This window comes from Pteronotus mesoamericanus, unplaced genomic scaffold (genome assembly GCF_021234165.1).
Source record: "Pteronotus mesoamericanus isolate MK-2021 breed Mesoamerican mustached bat unplaced genomic scaffold, CSHL_Meso_final contig_56, whole genome shotgun sequence".
Lineage (NCBI taxonomy): Eukaryota > Metazoa > Chordata > Mammalia > Chiroptera > Mormoopidae > Pteronotus > Pteronotus mesoamericanus.
This window is the reverse complement of record NW_026555201.1, coordinates 5,318,682-5,334,252: the sequence shown is the minus strand read 5'-3', so window position 1 is coordinate 5,334,252 and position 15,571 is coordinate 5,318,682. Positions and strand designations below refer to the sequence as shown.

At 47.6% G+C, this 15,571-nt stretch overlaps 1 protein-coding gene across 1 annotated transcript in view; it reads left to right on the top strand.

Annotated features, from left to right (window-relative positions):
* Window positions 1–15,571, top strand: part of PPM1H (protein phosphatase, Mg2+/Mn2+ dependent 1H) — a 249,697-nt gene that overhangs the window by 177,192 nt on the left and 56,934 nt on the right. The window contains exon 6 of the mRNA XM_054580033.1: window positions 3,856–3,974. Within this exon, the coding sequence (XP_054436008.1) occupies window positions 3,856–3,974 (119 nt within the window). The remainder of the gene's footprint in view (window positions 1–3,855; window positions 3,975–15,571) is intronic.

Here is a 15,571-nt window from a genome sequence, read left to right as displayed (position 1 = left end):
GGGAGGTGTGGATCAGACTTGTTCAGCCACATTCCCGAAGTGCGAGTCAGGAGTATGCTGGCTCCGGATAATTGCAAAGCTGATTTATAAGAACTTCGCGCCCCTGGCTTTTGAGGCTTGCCATTCTTCTGTGGATTATTTACGACATGCTGCATCACCACTGCTCCCACAGAACACAGGCCGCTGCTGTGTGGAAAAGCACGCACGTGAAGGGCTCAGAGCTGACAGCTGATGACAGCTCGTGGATTCTAAATGTGAAACAGTTCTGGAAAACCTTAGCCAACATGCTTGTGTGTTCCTTTTTTAAATGCACATGATAATGATAGATAATAAAGATTTGCCTAAGTCTAAAGGAGCTCTTTCAAAAAGAATAAGATAAAAATTTGTATTAGTAAGAAAGCATTATACATAGTTTAATTGGCAGATCTTCCCCCCCCCTTAGAAGTTAATAAAATCATGGCTCAGCTAATAAAGGGCATCCAGATTGAGGAAATACAGTAGCCTTTTGTTGTCCTGGGGGAGGCAGGCAGTTTGTTGAGACCCTGAAAGGCTCTGCATGTGAGGGGGCTACAGATGTCACAGTATTTAAGGCCCCTTTGAGCCTGCTCATCCTCAGGGAGCGGTGAGGCCGCCACTGCAGAGAGCAAAGCTGCTAGGAGTTCCCGGCCACCCCGCAGACACCTGCCCTGGCAGGCCTTCCGCCATAGCTGCCCAAGCAAGTGCACCTGGGTGTGAGGGCCCTGGATAACGTATGTCAAAGGGTCCGGCCATTCTCCGGTTAGGAGGCAAAGCAAGCGCCTGGAACTCTGCACATTTACTCCTCTTAGTCACTGGGGTTGGTGAAGAAATGTGCTTGGGAATGACCTTTGTGTCCTAACATGTTTGTTAATAATATGTATGTGTGTCATGTATCTTTATTTACACACATGCATACTCATTTATATTACATTATCCCACGGTGTCTGCGAGGGACTGGTTTCAGGACCTCCGTGGATGCTCAGGTTCCTTACATGAAACGATGTAGAACCATGTGTACGGTCAGCATCCACGGATACAGAGAGCTGATTATATACACACACATCTTATATAAAGAACTATGTATATATGACACAGTTCACATGAGCGCTCACACTCACATACACATATTTGATAACCGGCTTTTTAGAGACATTCCACCTCTTTCTGTGTCATTTCATATTCTCTATAACATCATTGTAAATGGCAGCATAGAATTCTTTTGTATGGATTTATACTAGTTTAATCATTCATATTATTAAATGATTTCTTCTATTGTTACAAAATAATGTGAGGAATGCCTTTGTGGCCAAGCTGTGTGCAGACCTGTGCTACTGTTAAGCTGGATCTGCACAGGTGCCTCTTCGTGATTGAGACTGCGTGCGGTCCGGGAGCAACAGGATCACAGGCCTTTTCTTGGCCCCTTACTGTTTTTGAAAATGTGTGTATCAGTAAGTTAAAGGACTGACATGACGGTTAGAATGGGGGTATGGGCATGATATTAAGTTCAGGCTTTTGAACGACCCAGTGCTGGCTGATAACCTTGGGCTGGATGCCTTAAGCTCTCTGGGCCTTCGTTCTTTGTTTGTAAATTGAGTCTATGGCACATGTTTGGTAAGATTGTTGGAGTAATAGTATAAGGCATATCAAATGTCTGGTACATCGTAACCCCCAAATCAGTGCTAATCCAACGTGGAAGGTGGGAGGTGAGACAAAAGCTCCATGCTGATACAGTCCTAAAGTTCTGGGAGGTGACGGAGGGTATATAATAGATGCTACTCGGTTTGTTTGTTTTAAATCCTCACCTGAGGACTTGTTCCACGGATTTTGAGAGAGGGGGAGAGAAACATCAATTGGTTGTCTCCTATACGTGCCCCAACCAGGGATCGACTGGCAACCTTTCGGTGAATGGGACAACACTCCAACTAACGGAGCCATGCAGCCAGGATGATGCTACTCTTTGTTGACTTTGTGTGCCTCTGTTCCTTAGTTTTCATGGGTGGATGGAAATAGAGGAGAAATAATAGGTAGATACCCTGTAAGCACAGCTGGCTTCGTGGCGTGTGTGACTTGCGCAGTTGCACAGGGCCCTTTGCTTGGCCTAACGCTCCTGTGTCACTGTCTTTAAATTCTTAACTTTGAACAGAGGCTCCATGTTTTCATTTTGTGCTGGGCCCCACAAATTATGTAGCCAGTGAGGTTGTTGGGAGGGTGAAATGAGATCTCAGGGAGCACTTAGCATAGCTTTCAGGATGTAATAGGACTCAATACTTATTAAATGGATACAATTATTTTCTTTTATGAACAGAAACAACTATGATAAGTGAGTTAAATACATCATTTCATTATTAAAATAGTGTGAGATAAATATATAATTGATCTCATCGTACAGATTTTAAAAAAAAAACAAAAAACTGAAGCCCAAGAAGTTAACCCCCTAAAATTACATGCCTTATAAATTATAAATGCAGAGCTTGGATTCAAACCTAAGTCCCTCTCACCCAAAGCCCACATCATTGACCTGCCCTATTAAATATTAGCTCCCTTCCTTCCCAGGCAACCTCTCTGGAAAACCCAGTGTCCCTGATCCCCATCAGCAGCCAGGCGTCATCCCCAGCAGAGGTTGCAGAGCCCCTCGGGGAGGATCTAGAATTCCTGTCAGACCTGGAACCTCTTGGGGCTACAGCAAACAGTGCAGGCAGTTCCCTTCTCACCCCCAGGCCCGTCCTCCTGTCCCGTCCCTAAGCCTGCTCGGGACCACTGGCTCTGAGTTCCTTTCTCTGGCCAGTCTCACCAGCCTGGTGACAATTCAGCTAGCTTTCTTTTATTCCTGGTACCTTCACTTCTACGGACTAATGGGCAGCAAATACCCCTAAACCACTATGAGAATCAGCGGGGGATCTGCTGGTGTCAGGTCCTGGGAAAGAGACTGTGGGAGGTGCCTGTTTCCAGTGGACTGAGGACATGGCCATCTGTCCTGCGGCAGGGATCCCTTGCTTCCCTGCAGGGCCGGGCCGTGGTTTGCTCTGCCTTCTCTTTTCCCTGCCAAAAAGAGAGAGAAGCGTCGTTTCACCACAATGCTGCTGACAGGCACACTGCTTGGTACGGGGAAACTCAGGTTTGCTCATGGTATGCAGCCTCTGGGCAGGGAAGTTAACATGTGAGCATTTCATCTTTTGGGAAGCTGGGTCTCGATTTTGAACGTGACAATGAGACTGTTTGTTGTTTCAAAGCAATTCCCTAAGTGGCTGTTTGCTCAATACTTTTTGTTGTGTGAACAGGGATTTGGGGGAGGGGAAAAAGCCATCTGCTCTGGAAAAGTCTTCCAATTACATGATCAAATTACCGCAGAGCAAAATGGAGGGCGTCCAACAGAAAGTTGTGTCTGGTGTATCCATCCCCAGCCCGCGCTCTCAGGCCACTGTATTGCTGGAGAGACGCAGAGGGTTCAAAGGCAAGGCCGGGTAACTAGGAGTATGAGCAAGAGGGCAGCAGAGAAAGCCAAGGCAAAGAGGGTCAGGAAAGTGAAATCATCCTGGATTCGAATGGAAGAGCTACCTTGGGAGAATCTCAGTCTCTTTTTCCTGAGGACTTTGACAATACTTGCCTTGGATGACAACTTTTCATATCAAATGAAAAAGTTATATCCCTCAATAAATTAAGTGGGTGATTTTTATTTGCATTGAGAGTCTTAAATCTACTTATTTTCCTTAAACTATGAGAACGATTTTTTTGTTTTTGAAATATGCTGTGTCTCGATTTGCAAAACATCCTTGAGTCTTATTTTTTTCTTCTAAATCTGTGTGTGGGTTTTTTTTTTTTTTTTCTTTTTGCTATTAGGCATTCATGCAGCCTCACTTGCTGGGAAATGAATTCACACATTTGGAGTTTCCAAGGAGAGTGCAGAGAAAGGAACTTGGAAAGAAGATGCTCTACAGGGACTTTAATATGACAGGCTGGTAAGAACACGCCTCCCTCGCCTTACTGCCAGGTGTGTGTGAAGGAAGGGTCGCCCCCCCCAACAAGCCATTATGCAGTTTGGATCAGGAGGTGCCCCAGCGGCCCCGGGGGTGTGGTCCAGGGAAAGGGGCGACGCTGCCTCTGTTCTGTACGCCTGGGCACAGTTCTCAAGTCAGAGGGGCTGGTTGCCTATCTGCTTTTCTGAAGTTCTCTGTGGGGACACTAGAGCCCACAAAGCAGACATAATTCCTCACTTTACGCAGAGCAAGCGTTTGGGAAGGCTTTTAAAACACATTAAACTTGTTTTTTGCTTTGTTTTTTTTTTTAGGTCAGGGGCTTGTAGGGATTGACTAGTGGTTTCTTGGGTCAGACAAACTTGGATTTGAACCCTAACTCTGATCTTTCTAAATGGGCAAAGTTGCATAAACTACTTCACCCCTATGAGCTCAGTTTTACATGGATATAGTGAAAAAATACATACTCCTTGCAGGGCTCTTGTAAGGACCAGACGTGATGAGCTATCCTTATTTTATCACACACAAACTGAAATAAGAAACTCTGGTAGGAGGCGTCTCACTGCCAAAACACACCTGTCTAAGCACAGAAGCATTTCTCTTGTGGATCAGTGGCTAATGGTGACTGAGAATCTCATGTTTCTTCCACCTGAAAAAAAATTACGAAGATAAAGTACCTATATGTACTAGGGTCGGTGTAAGGATTAAAATGAGAGCAGTGCCAGGCACAGAGACGTGTGGGTAAAGATTCACCCTTAGGCGCTGTGTCCCTTGCCAGCCTGGAGGGCAGCCAGAGAGCGAGAGAACAGACCCCTTCTTCTTCATATCTCCAGCACAGGCAAAGAAGTAGATTCCATTATTTCTTCTTCAGTGACCAAAATAGCTATAACAGATGGTTACAGCCCAAATTCCCATGGTGATGACTTCTAGGCTAGGAATCTTCCCCGGTACATACTGTCTTAGAGGAACAGTTGCGCTACCCAGGGAAGAAAAGGGGCTCATCTAAGGCCCTTCCCATTGCCCTTTGCCATCCAAAAGAAGAAATCCTCACCAGTATCCACTCTTCTCCTACAATGAGACCAACAAACTATGGCCCAAAAGCCAAATTCTACCTGCCACTCCTTTCTATTTAAAAAAAAAAAAGTTAATGCAGCCATGTTTCTTTGTGTATATTTGATCTTAGGCTACCCTCATGCTGTATCAGGGCAGTTGAGTAGTTGCAACAGACACTATATGACCCACAAAGTCTAAACTATTTACTCCTAAAACATGAACGTATTATATTAGTCAGAAAGAGCCCACTACATTTGCAGCTCTTAGTTTTGCAGTTTTGCAGTACCTGACTAGTTAATCAGAAATACTGACCTCTTTTCCCTTAGATTGTCAAATTAAAAATTGACAGGAGCCAATACAACAATAGCTGCCTGGTGTGAGTCAATCAAAATTAGACCTATTTTTTTGGTGCGCCACAGAATTTTAGTAATTAGTTTATATGTGCCATGAGATGAAAAAGATTGAAAATCACCACCCTAACCCAACTGGGTGTTCTGTATAAATTCGTTTACATTCAATCTGCAAAATCAGCACTTAAACAGAAATGCTTAATTTAAGGTGAGGGCCTCCCTAGTTCGGAAAAGCGTGGTGCAATTTGGTGTGGATTTTGCAGAATTTGGAACAATGAAAGGCATCCAGGTCCAGAACCATGTGATTGTAAATACATAAAAAAGAGTCTGTCTAAGAGACAGCGAGCAAAATGACCACAAAGAAGGGGAGCATCTGGGAAATCAGACTGACTTGATACTGAGGGAATGACATCAAGGATCAGGGAAGCCAGGCAGAGGCTTGTAGATGTACTGCGGGAAGCTGTAGGTTATTCTTGTATGTTTCTGAGAAGGAGAATCAATGACGAACGCAGTGTTTTAGGAAAGTGGTTCTAAGAGGAGTTTGAAGGAGGCTAACTAGGCAAGAAAGCAGATGCAGGTACTCGGGGCTGGGGGGCATCATAAAAAATAGATGTGTAAGGTCTCGAGGGCCAAATAGAGGGATGGAAGCAGAAAATAGAGGGAAAGGAAATGAACAAGAAACTAGATTATATAGGCCAAGGGATAAATGTATGGGGTGTGTTATTCATTGTGTCAGTTACCCGTGTACATGCGCCTCTTCAGGTAGTCAGTGAGCCCCCAGTGGGAGCCCCATGCCTGGCCCTGTGCCCGACGCATAGGAGACAGGAAGCTGTTATTGGGTGGAAGGAAGAAGGGGGTGTAATTGGCAGAGTTGAGGGGGCAGGTGGACATGTAGATGGTCCATGGGAAGGGTAAGAATGAGGAGCTTGCACATGAGACATGTTGAGCTTGAGGCAAGGCTGTTTGTGTGTTCTTTCTATGCCAGAAACACAAATGAGAGCTAAGCAGCCAAGACTAACTTGGTAAACAAATGGCAAAAGTTTACCTCCATTTCATAATTTCTTTAAATGTAGTCAAGTTCGGGGACTAGATTATGTCCAAGTTTCTGTGCTCTCTTTCCTTTACACATACACACACACTCACACACCACACACCCAGAGTGCCAGCATGGCCCTAAAGTAAATAAGGAGTCCGTAAGCGGACTGCATTTATGTGTGGAACTCCGCACTGAATCACTGAGCAGCCAAGACTGAGAATGGCTTTCCCAGACATGGTTTGCTGATTATTTTCAGCATAATTCCCTGTGTGGCTTTGGCTCCCAGCTTGGGCTGCGAGCAGGGGCTTATGTACACCTTTGCATTATTTTTTATTTGAAAATGTATTTCATATTCTTTTTACTGTTGTTCTATTACAGTTGTCCCAATTTTCCCCCTTGGCCCAGGGGTCATTTATACTTGTCCTTTAACTAGGCCCTTCCCCTTCTTTCCTCCCTTGTACACCACCCCTTGTCCCTGTCAGTCTGTTCCTTGTTTCCATGCTTTTGTGCAAATGATATTTAAAGTAAAGGGGAGCACTTCACATCTTCATTGGAAGAAGGTGCGGAGTTTAAAACCAGTTTAGAGCGCTGCTTATGCCGTCTCCCTCCCCCAACTTTAATGAGTCCCTTTGAAAAATGTTTTTAACCTCTAAAAGAAAACCTCAGATCTAGCAGTTATTTTTCAGGACTTAAAAAACACAGGACCTCAGTTTGCTGCCTTTCTCAGCCGGCAATTCTACGGACAAGGAGAGAGGATGGGCAGCCTATTTCCCATGGAAGCCCTAAATTAGAGTTGACCCTTAAACAACATGGGTTTGAACTGCGCAGCTCCGCTTATACGCAGATCGTTTTCGATGGCTATACAGCCAGCCCTCTGTATCCCAGGGTTTCCCCTCCATGAATTCAAGTAACTGCGGATTGAAAACAGATTTGGAGTTGCAAATCCGCAGATGCGGAGGGCTGGCTTGTACACATTGTTCCTCACCCTTTATATAAGGGACATGAGCACCACAGATTTTGGCGTCCATGGGGGTCCTGGAACCAGTCCCCCGTGGATACCAAGGGACACTGTAGTGAAGTCTCTGGGAAGTCAGAAGTTACACGCGGATTTTCAGCTGTGCAGAGGTCGGCACCCCTAAACGCCACGTTGTTCAAGGGTCAGCTGGTGAGTATTTGGAATGTGTCATGCTCCGGGACACACAGAAGCCCTTGCCCAGTCCCTCTCTGTTTCTTGGCTCAGAGTTTAGCTTGGCCCCTGAACCTGCTTTCTCTGAAATCTAACAAATAAAGGCTTCACCTGTTGCAAGCTGTTTAATCCTCATAGTAAATAACCCAGTTGTGGAAATTCTTATCTCCACCCGTGTCCCCCACAAATCATGATAGTAAAGGGGGTCCCTGACAGTTACTGGGAAAGCTAAGGGACAAGCACTGTGAGGAGAACTTTACGTGATTTCTCATGTTTATAACAATCCTATGAACTAGATACCTTTTACTGACGAGGAAACTATGGCACAGAGGCTAAGTTGCTCAAGATAACACAACGAGTGAGAAGAGCTGGGATGTGAGCCCAGACAGCATCACTTCAGGGTATACGTTGTTTACTACTGTGCTGAACTCCCAAATGCTGAATGGCCCCTCCCTCTTGTTCCCATTTTTCAGTTGACCAGATTGAGGCTCAGAGGGACTAGGCAAATTTTTCAGCTTCCATCAATGCAAAAGTGTCTGAATAAGGATTAGAACCCAGGATTCTGACTCTAGTTCAGGGCTCTTTCTGATACAGTGCACCCGTCGACTGTTCTTCAAGGTAAGACCAGACACCGTTATTCTTTTCTGAGCTGTGACATCAATTTAAGCAGGGGACCTCTATCTACCCGAATTAGTGTCTCTCTGAGTCCTTTGGGGTTCTTCAAGAAGGTGAAATGAAGCTTTTCAGGAGCAGTAAGCTACATACTTAGGCACTAACTTCTGTAGTTCTCGCTCTGACCCAGCAGACCATCGGCCAAATTGAAACATGATGCTTCACACTCATCACTAAGAGCCTGTGTGAAATTTGGAGTGTGATGGTGGGGAAGATCCCCCAAGAACCAGATCTCCGGTGCTCAGGAAAATTGCCTGCTCTCACTAGGGGAGCGTCATGCCAGCGTTCTGTGGTGTGTCTGCAGTGGGGAGGAAGTGTGGGAGAGGATGTCGGCCCTGGAAAGCCTTGTCTCATAATTAAGGATGAGTCTGTTGCCTCCTGGCGGGGATTCTTTCTCTCCCACCCTCGTGCTCTCTCAGAGACTGTAGAGCAGCTTGGCAGGCCCAGATTGTATAGAGGACAAAAGGTTATTGTCACCAGGACCGTCGTAATGAAATCAGTCTCTTCCCTGGCTCCCCTACCTCCCTTTCCGCTGCTCCTCAGATAGTTTGCCCAGTGGTTTGACTTACAAAGGCATTTTCTTCACAGAACCCCCAGCGCTGAGTCGTTCCCTGATGTGGCCCAGCTCTCACCTTCGGTGCTTGGTGTCATTGGTCCTGGTGCCAGAATCCCGCCCTTGAACTCAGTGCAAGCTGGTGCCCCTCCTCCCCAGCCCTTTGTGTGGAGCCTCTCTTGCAGGAGGCACACTGGCTGGCGTTGGGGGCCCCGTGCCCTGAGCCGCAGCCCTCTGAGCCGTCTCAGGCCCTCATGTGCTGGCAAGCATCTCTGCGATGGAGCTGAAACAGCAGCTTCTCACAGCTGGCTTTGTGGCACCAGGTCCCTGCTCCTGTGCCTGCTGGTGATTTTGCTCTCTCATGTAAGATCAGTGTTCGTTGTGCTCTTTGTCCAGCCACATGGGGTGACGAGCAAGCCGGGGGCCCAGGAGGACATTCGCGTGGGAGGGGGCTGTAGCTTCTTCACCCCTGGCATTGGGCCAGAGGCTGCAGCAGCTGTTCCCCGGCTGATGGGATTTGTAGAGAGAGTGAGGGCCAGAGAGGAAGAGAAGTCCATCGTGTGAATGCGAGATTGCTTCCAGATGGTTCTGGTTAGGCGTAAAGTACACCAGAATTCTTTCTTTAAGCAAAGCCTTTCTAACATTTATGATGGTCTTATTTCAGGGCACAGGCAGGGTGTAACTTGAGATGGCATGGCTTCTAACCAGCTCACAGCTTTGGGAGACAGGCTCCTTGGTACTGGTCCTTGCTCTGCCAAGATTCTGGGGCCATTGGCAAATTCTGGACCCCCATCTCCCATTTATTTGTAAAATGCTTCCTTTGCCCCTTGCTGCTAACTTCCTTGTCTGGTGTGGGATGGGCTTTGCTCCGCTTCTCTGAGCTTCTAGAAAAGACAGCTTCCATTAGAAAGATTCCAGAGATGGTGACCTTTCATTTTTATCTCTTGCAGCCCTTACTCCTTGTGATTCTAACTTGATGACACAGCAGGGTAATTTTCCCTCCTGCATTTCCCTTAGAACTATGAGCAAATCAGGATTTTCCACTGGGAATGGAGTGGGGTCAACCACCATTTTTTCCTTTTAGCATTCATTACTTTTATTAAGGCAAAGGAAGTGTTTCTTGTTCTGTGTGCTCTCGAGCACAGCAGCCACTGGCCACAGGTGGCCTTCTAAGTTTAAATTAAAGTTAAATTCATTGCCCAAGTTGCACTAGCCCCGTCTCAGTTGCTCAGCAGGCACTTGTGGCCCGTGGCCACTGAAGTGGACAGTGCAGGTATAGTATAGAACATTTCCTTCATCCCCAAAAGTTCTCCGGGGTGGATGATGGCCACAGCCTAGATTATCTAAGGGTGTGGGTCTCGTTGAGGTGGAGCGCGATGCAATGAGCCATCTGTAACTAAAAACCCCGGTAGCAAAAAATAAATTTTAAGGACAGCTGAGCACAACCAGGGAGAATGAAATGGTGTGGCCACATTCTATGGCTTCTGGCCCCACTACTGTGGCTCTGAGTCACCTGAGCGATGGAGTGAACGCCTTCAGATGTTCGGGTGCATCGGTCATTGTGTTCAGGGATGACTCGTCTCCAGCCGTCGCTCGTGGGTCAGCCTGAAGGAAGACCCGCTTCCTTGGCCCTGGCCAGCGGCACCGCTCCCCCCAGCCACCCCACTGCCTCCTAAACTGGTGCCACGTTGGCACTTCTCTTCCTCTCCCTGTTACTTCTTGGACAGTATTTCAGGCCCTGAGGAGTGGATTAAAAAGCAACTTCCCTGCCAACCCGTTTCCATTCTGTGTGGGGTGACCTCTATTGTTGATCTGCTGCCTGGAGCCCGGCTTGTGGGGCGAGCCGCAGCCCCGCGGCCCTGGGCTGCTTCCCAGCAATCCAGGCATTCCTCCGAGGAGAAACTCACTGGAGGCGGTGGCCCAGTGTAGTCTGGAGCTGCCTGCCGGGTCAAGCTTTATAAACACGCGAGATTGCGCTTCTAGCTTTTTTTTTATTGCTCTTTTCAGCGCCCTCTGACAGTGCAGCCAGGCAGGCTGACAGGGACGTGGATAAGCAGATTGAGGAACACCACAGAGTGCTTTATGAAGCCAGCTCCAGAGCTGCACCGCATTTAATATAAATTGATTTATTGAATCAAGCACAGAAGCCCTGTTACAGAAACCCCAGGCTCTATCCTCCAGAGGGCCACCTAATAAAGCAGCCCCAACTGACACTCCTTATTAGCTTTTTCACTGATCCCCAGGCAGTTTTTAAAGGGATAGTGTCCCTCTTTTGAGCCTGAATTTATACGTTGGCCATGCCTGTGGGTCTAATTAGCTCAGCATTATTAGTCTTACTGGGAAAGCCTGCATTTTCTAACAGCTTGACTCTTGAGTGTTAAAGAGTAATTGGAAAATTCAGACCCTGTCCTTTTCCCTCTTTTTCTTCTTAATCACTTCTAACCCAATCTTTGCAAACGTACCTGCAGATGTCTCTGACTAGCAGTGTTGGGCACGGAAGGATTTCTCACTCCCGCCTTGGTGCGAATCCTGACCTTCCTGTTGCACCATAGACCTCATGGGGAGGCTTTTCAGGCTCACCAGAGAAGTATCACATTTTAATTTTATAATTACTTCACAAGAATGTGGCCTTTCCCTAGTTAAACCTGGTATTAATTTCCTCCCAGCCACTTATATTTTCATAACTTAATGATTATGAGCCACCTTGGCAGCAATTTGATTACTAAAAGCAATCTGGAAGTCTTTGTAGAGAAAGGGGCTTGGATGTCATTCCAGGGAATTTTAACCCCAAACCTCAATAGTTCGTCCAGGATGGGGATTGGCTGGGGCAGAGATCAGGCGCCCAAAAAGTCTCCGTGTTCCAAGTCCCTGAAGCTGAAGTCAGAGCCGCTCAGCCGCACGTGGGGAGGGGCCTTCTGGGTTCCTGAGGCCCAGATGATGAACGGTTATTTGCAATGTGCATGTTCTGCATCTTTTCAAGATTTGCAGCCCGAGCTGCAGGAGCAGCAGGGAAGAAAGCCTGCCCTGCTGTGTGCAGCACATCTCCTGACAGTGACGAATGGCTCCCTGCTCCCCAGCCCTGCTTCCTGCCGCTCTGCCCCTGAGGCCAGGGGAAGCTGCAGGTCTTTACAAATGGCTGGAAGCCGGGACAGACAGGCATTGTCAGGCCGCAGGGAGGAGAAAGAGGAGAGGTGCCCAGTCAGCGTGCTCCCTATTGCGGGTCCACTCACCACTCTCTGCTTTAATAGCTGTACATTCATCATCCCTAAAGTGGCCAAACCCCCCTCCAAGCCTGTCTTTTGCCCTTAGACCCTTTGAACAGCCACAGCATTTTTCTGTACCCATTCATGTACCCGCAAGCAGAGCGTGCGCAGTGCTCTTCCCCAGTGACCATTGTGCAGGGTTGTACAGTCCGTGTGTGGTGGTGATGACTTAGCTCCAAGTGTCCCTGAGAAGTTTCAGGTGTCAAGTACTGGTAAAAAAATAAAATAAAATAAAAATCCCTATTAAAATAGCCAGGGTCCTTTTAGCAAAGGGACCCAGGGAGCACTCATTTTATATTCGGCAATACCTTTTGTATGCCTGCTGCATGTCTTACAGCGAGTAGTAGTTAAGAACAGACGTGGAGCCAGGCTGCTGACTGGGTCAGTCCCCAGGTATGTCTTGGAAAAAGGATGTCATTTCTCCCTGCCTCAGTTTTCCCACTTGTCAATGGGGCTAATGATGATACTAGGTAACTGAATATCATGACTTAGTGTGGCCGAGTGCCTGGAACAAAGCAACGTGGCGTGTAATAAGTGCTCTATGTGTCTAATGATAGAATCATTAGATGTTATGGAGAGTGGAAAGGCGAGCAAGGTAATGATCCTTCTTACAGGAGGTTTAAACCTAGTATGTGTTTCCTTGCTTGTTTTTCAAAGTAATGAGAGGCTAGAAACCAAAAAGAAACGGGCAGTTTGAAGTAAGGTCAAGGTGTGTGACCGCTTCTTGGCAGGCCCAGCCCCCACGTGCCAGGAGGGGCCCTCCACGTGGGAAGGGACACCGTCAGCACGACTGGGGAGCCATCCTGAGCCAGCCCCTCCATCCCTAGGGGCTTCTGGTTAGGGTGTTTTTGTTTTTATGTGTGCAGTTTTGGGGGTCCATACATGGATTTTGTATCTCCCTTCTGAGTCCACGCTGCTGGGCCTTCTAAGGCATCACCATAGCCCTGCTGAGCCATGCCAAGGACCTGGGATGGCGAGCCCCTCCATGGCAAAGCATGTCTTCACGTCAGCGGGCCTTATCAGATAGGACTGCGTTAGTGAGCATCATGGAGGTGCTCGGCTGGCCTTCTGGAAAAGTAGGGGGCAATACAATTTTACCTACAAATCTATTTTCAAAATCTGAAGAGCAAGGGAAGTAGATCTGTTGTCATTTGTGACTAATAACTAAAGTAAAACAGAATATGGGGCTTATAAAAGGGGGTTTAAGAAAAGGCCATGTGGCTGTGGTAGAGCAGATGGTTATTCCTAAGAGGGAGGTTAGGGTTAGGGCAAAGTTCTTGAAAATGCTTGTGTTCGAACCAGATGTCTGAAATAGGATGGGAGTTCAAGAGGTTTGAGGGCAGGAAGGAAGGACATTCTGAGCCAGGGACACAGCACCAGACGTAGCCCAGAGGCATGAAAATAAGGTGAGTGTTTGGAGACTGGAAGCTAGAGATACTAAGCACCATTTAACAGCGTGGAAGGCCAGGCTCCGGCTGGGCTGCAGTGCGTCCTAGAAGCTCCCCTCCCTGCCCCCGCACCCACTCTGCCAGGCTTGCTCATTGTTGGCTAACTAGCACGGAGGTATTTCAGTATCTGAACCCCCATACACACTTACATTGGTACATGTGTGTCCCTGCAAGGGAACCGCCCTGGCGCTAGCCCGATACACGTGCCGCGCAGAGGGAAGGAGGAGGGCCAGACGTGAACCGTCGGACTAGGCAGGAGACTGCAGTCCTCAGCTCATGGGGACTTGGAATGCCATGGCAGGGATGGCAGGGATGACCGTGGTTTTAGTCTGTAAAGTATGAAGATGACCCACCGGGACAGAACTATAAAGCTGACAGTGTCCTTAGAAGGACAAGTGGTTCAATCGTCAACCTGCGTATAAGATCCTGTTTTTAAGGGAATTCCAGAGGAGTGAGTGCTCCAGTGCTCCAGCAGGTTTCCGGACGCTCTAGCTCTGCCAAGGAAACACTTTCCTGTGTCCAGCCTACACTTTTCCGGTTACAAAATTCTATTCTTACCAGAGCTTGGTAAAGTTCTTTCCCCTGCCACCCCTCCTCTCCTGCCCACCAGGTTTCTGAGTAGGAAATACCAGCATTGCTGGTTTCAAATTGAAAACCCCACAAAGGCGCAAACCTGCCACATCCTGTGGCAGCACGTTCCTCAGAGCCGGCTGGGCTGCTGCCTCACAGCCCCTGCGTAGCCCGGGAATCCACGTGCAAGAGTTGGAGCGGCACCACTCCCACCCCCGAGGGTCTCCTCCTGTCCTCCTCTTCCTCCTACGCCTTCAGACCAGTCAGTCAAAGGCCTCTTCCCAGCAAGGGCGAGGTTTAGTGTTGCTCTTGCTGAAGAACTGCATGCAGACCTTGCTGAAAGAACTGGAAATGCCAGTAACACGTTCACTTTTGGTTTTTCATCTTACTGCCCTGGCAAGGGCAATAATACTCTGCCGAATTCCTAATTCTAGGCACCAATTCCACTAGGATTAAAGTGGCCGGTCAGTCTCCCAGGGTAAACCAAATGCTCCAGGTCATGCTCAGTAGCTTAAAAAGGACAAAGCACAGGGCTTTGTTGCTATGGGGTTATCAGTCTTAACCATGAGCCAGGTGTTGTGTTGGGCACTGGAGAGACCAGGAAGGTTAAAATCCTCCCTGCCTTCATGGTGCTTATAGTCAAATGCAGGACAGAGCCAGAGATGGATGATTGCAGTCTTAAACCTAAACCTGGAGAGAACTGTTACCCAGAGTGTCGCTTTCTCATCTGGGGGGATTATTAAAAGCATTCCAGAATCCCTGAGATCCTTGAATCTGTATTTTTTTAAGCCCCCAGGTGATCTCTGTATATAGTTACACACTGACGTCGGCAGCACTAGATGTTCTTAGCACAGATGTGAGCAACAGCTTACAGAAATGATTGGTTAGAGAGCATTGGACAGCTCAGGCCCTTTAACAGATCTGTGACTTCTACCCCCTGGTTATCTTCCTACTGTTGCTTAGGAACCTCTTTGCCCACCAGGACGGGCCTGTGTTCAGGAGGGGCCTGTGGGCTGGACGAGCATTGGAAGACAAGGGCTGATAAAACCCGCAGGTGCCGGCGGTGGGTCAGAGCCCCAGTGAGCCTCTCATTTTTCCTACTGATGCTTGTGCCCGTCTCCTGGGTAGTCTTGGCTCAGTAGGAACACATGGGAGAGTTCAGGAGACCATGCACACAGGACATCTAACTTGCCGGTTTCTCCATCTTATTTATCCTGAGTAAATGATTCCCTAATTTTGCTTAATCCTTCCAGGTGGCCTTGGATCACCCTGTGAAAAACTGGGCACCTAAATTTAAAGATTTAAGAGTCTTAACTTACTAATAGCAAAACAATTTGAGAGCCAAACCTCAGGTTAAACCTAATTCTACAGTGACCTTGTATACCTACCGTATTGCCAAGAAAAGAAAAATCCTGAGAAGGTGGTGTATTTGAACTTGTGTGTGACTTATC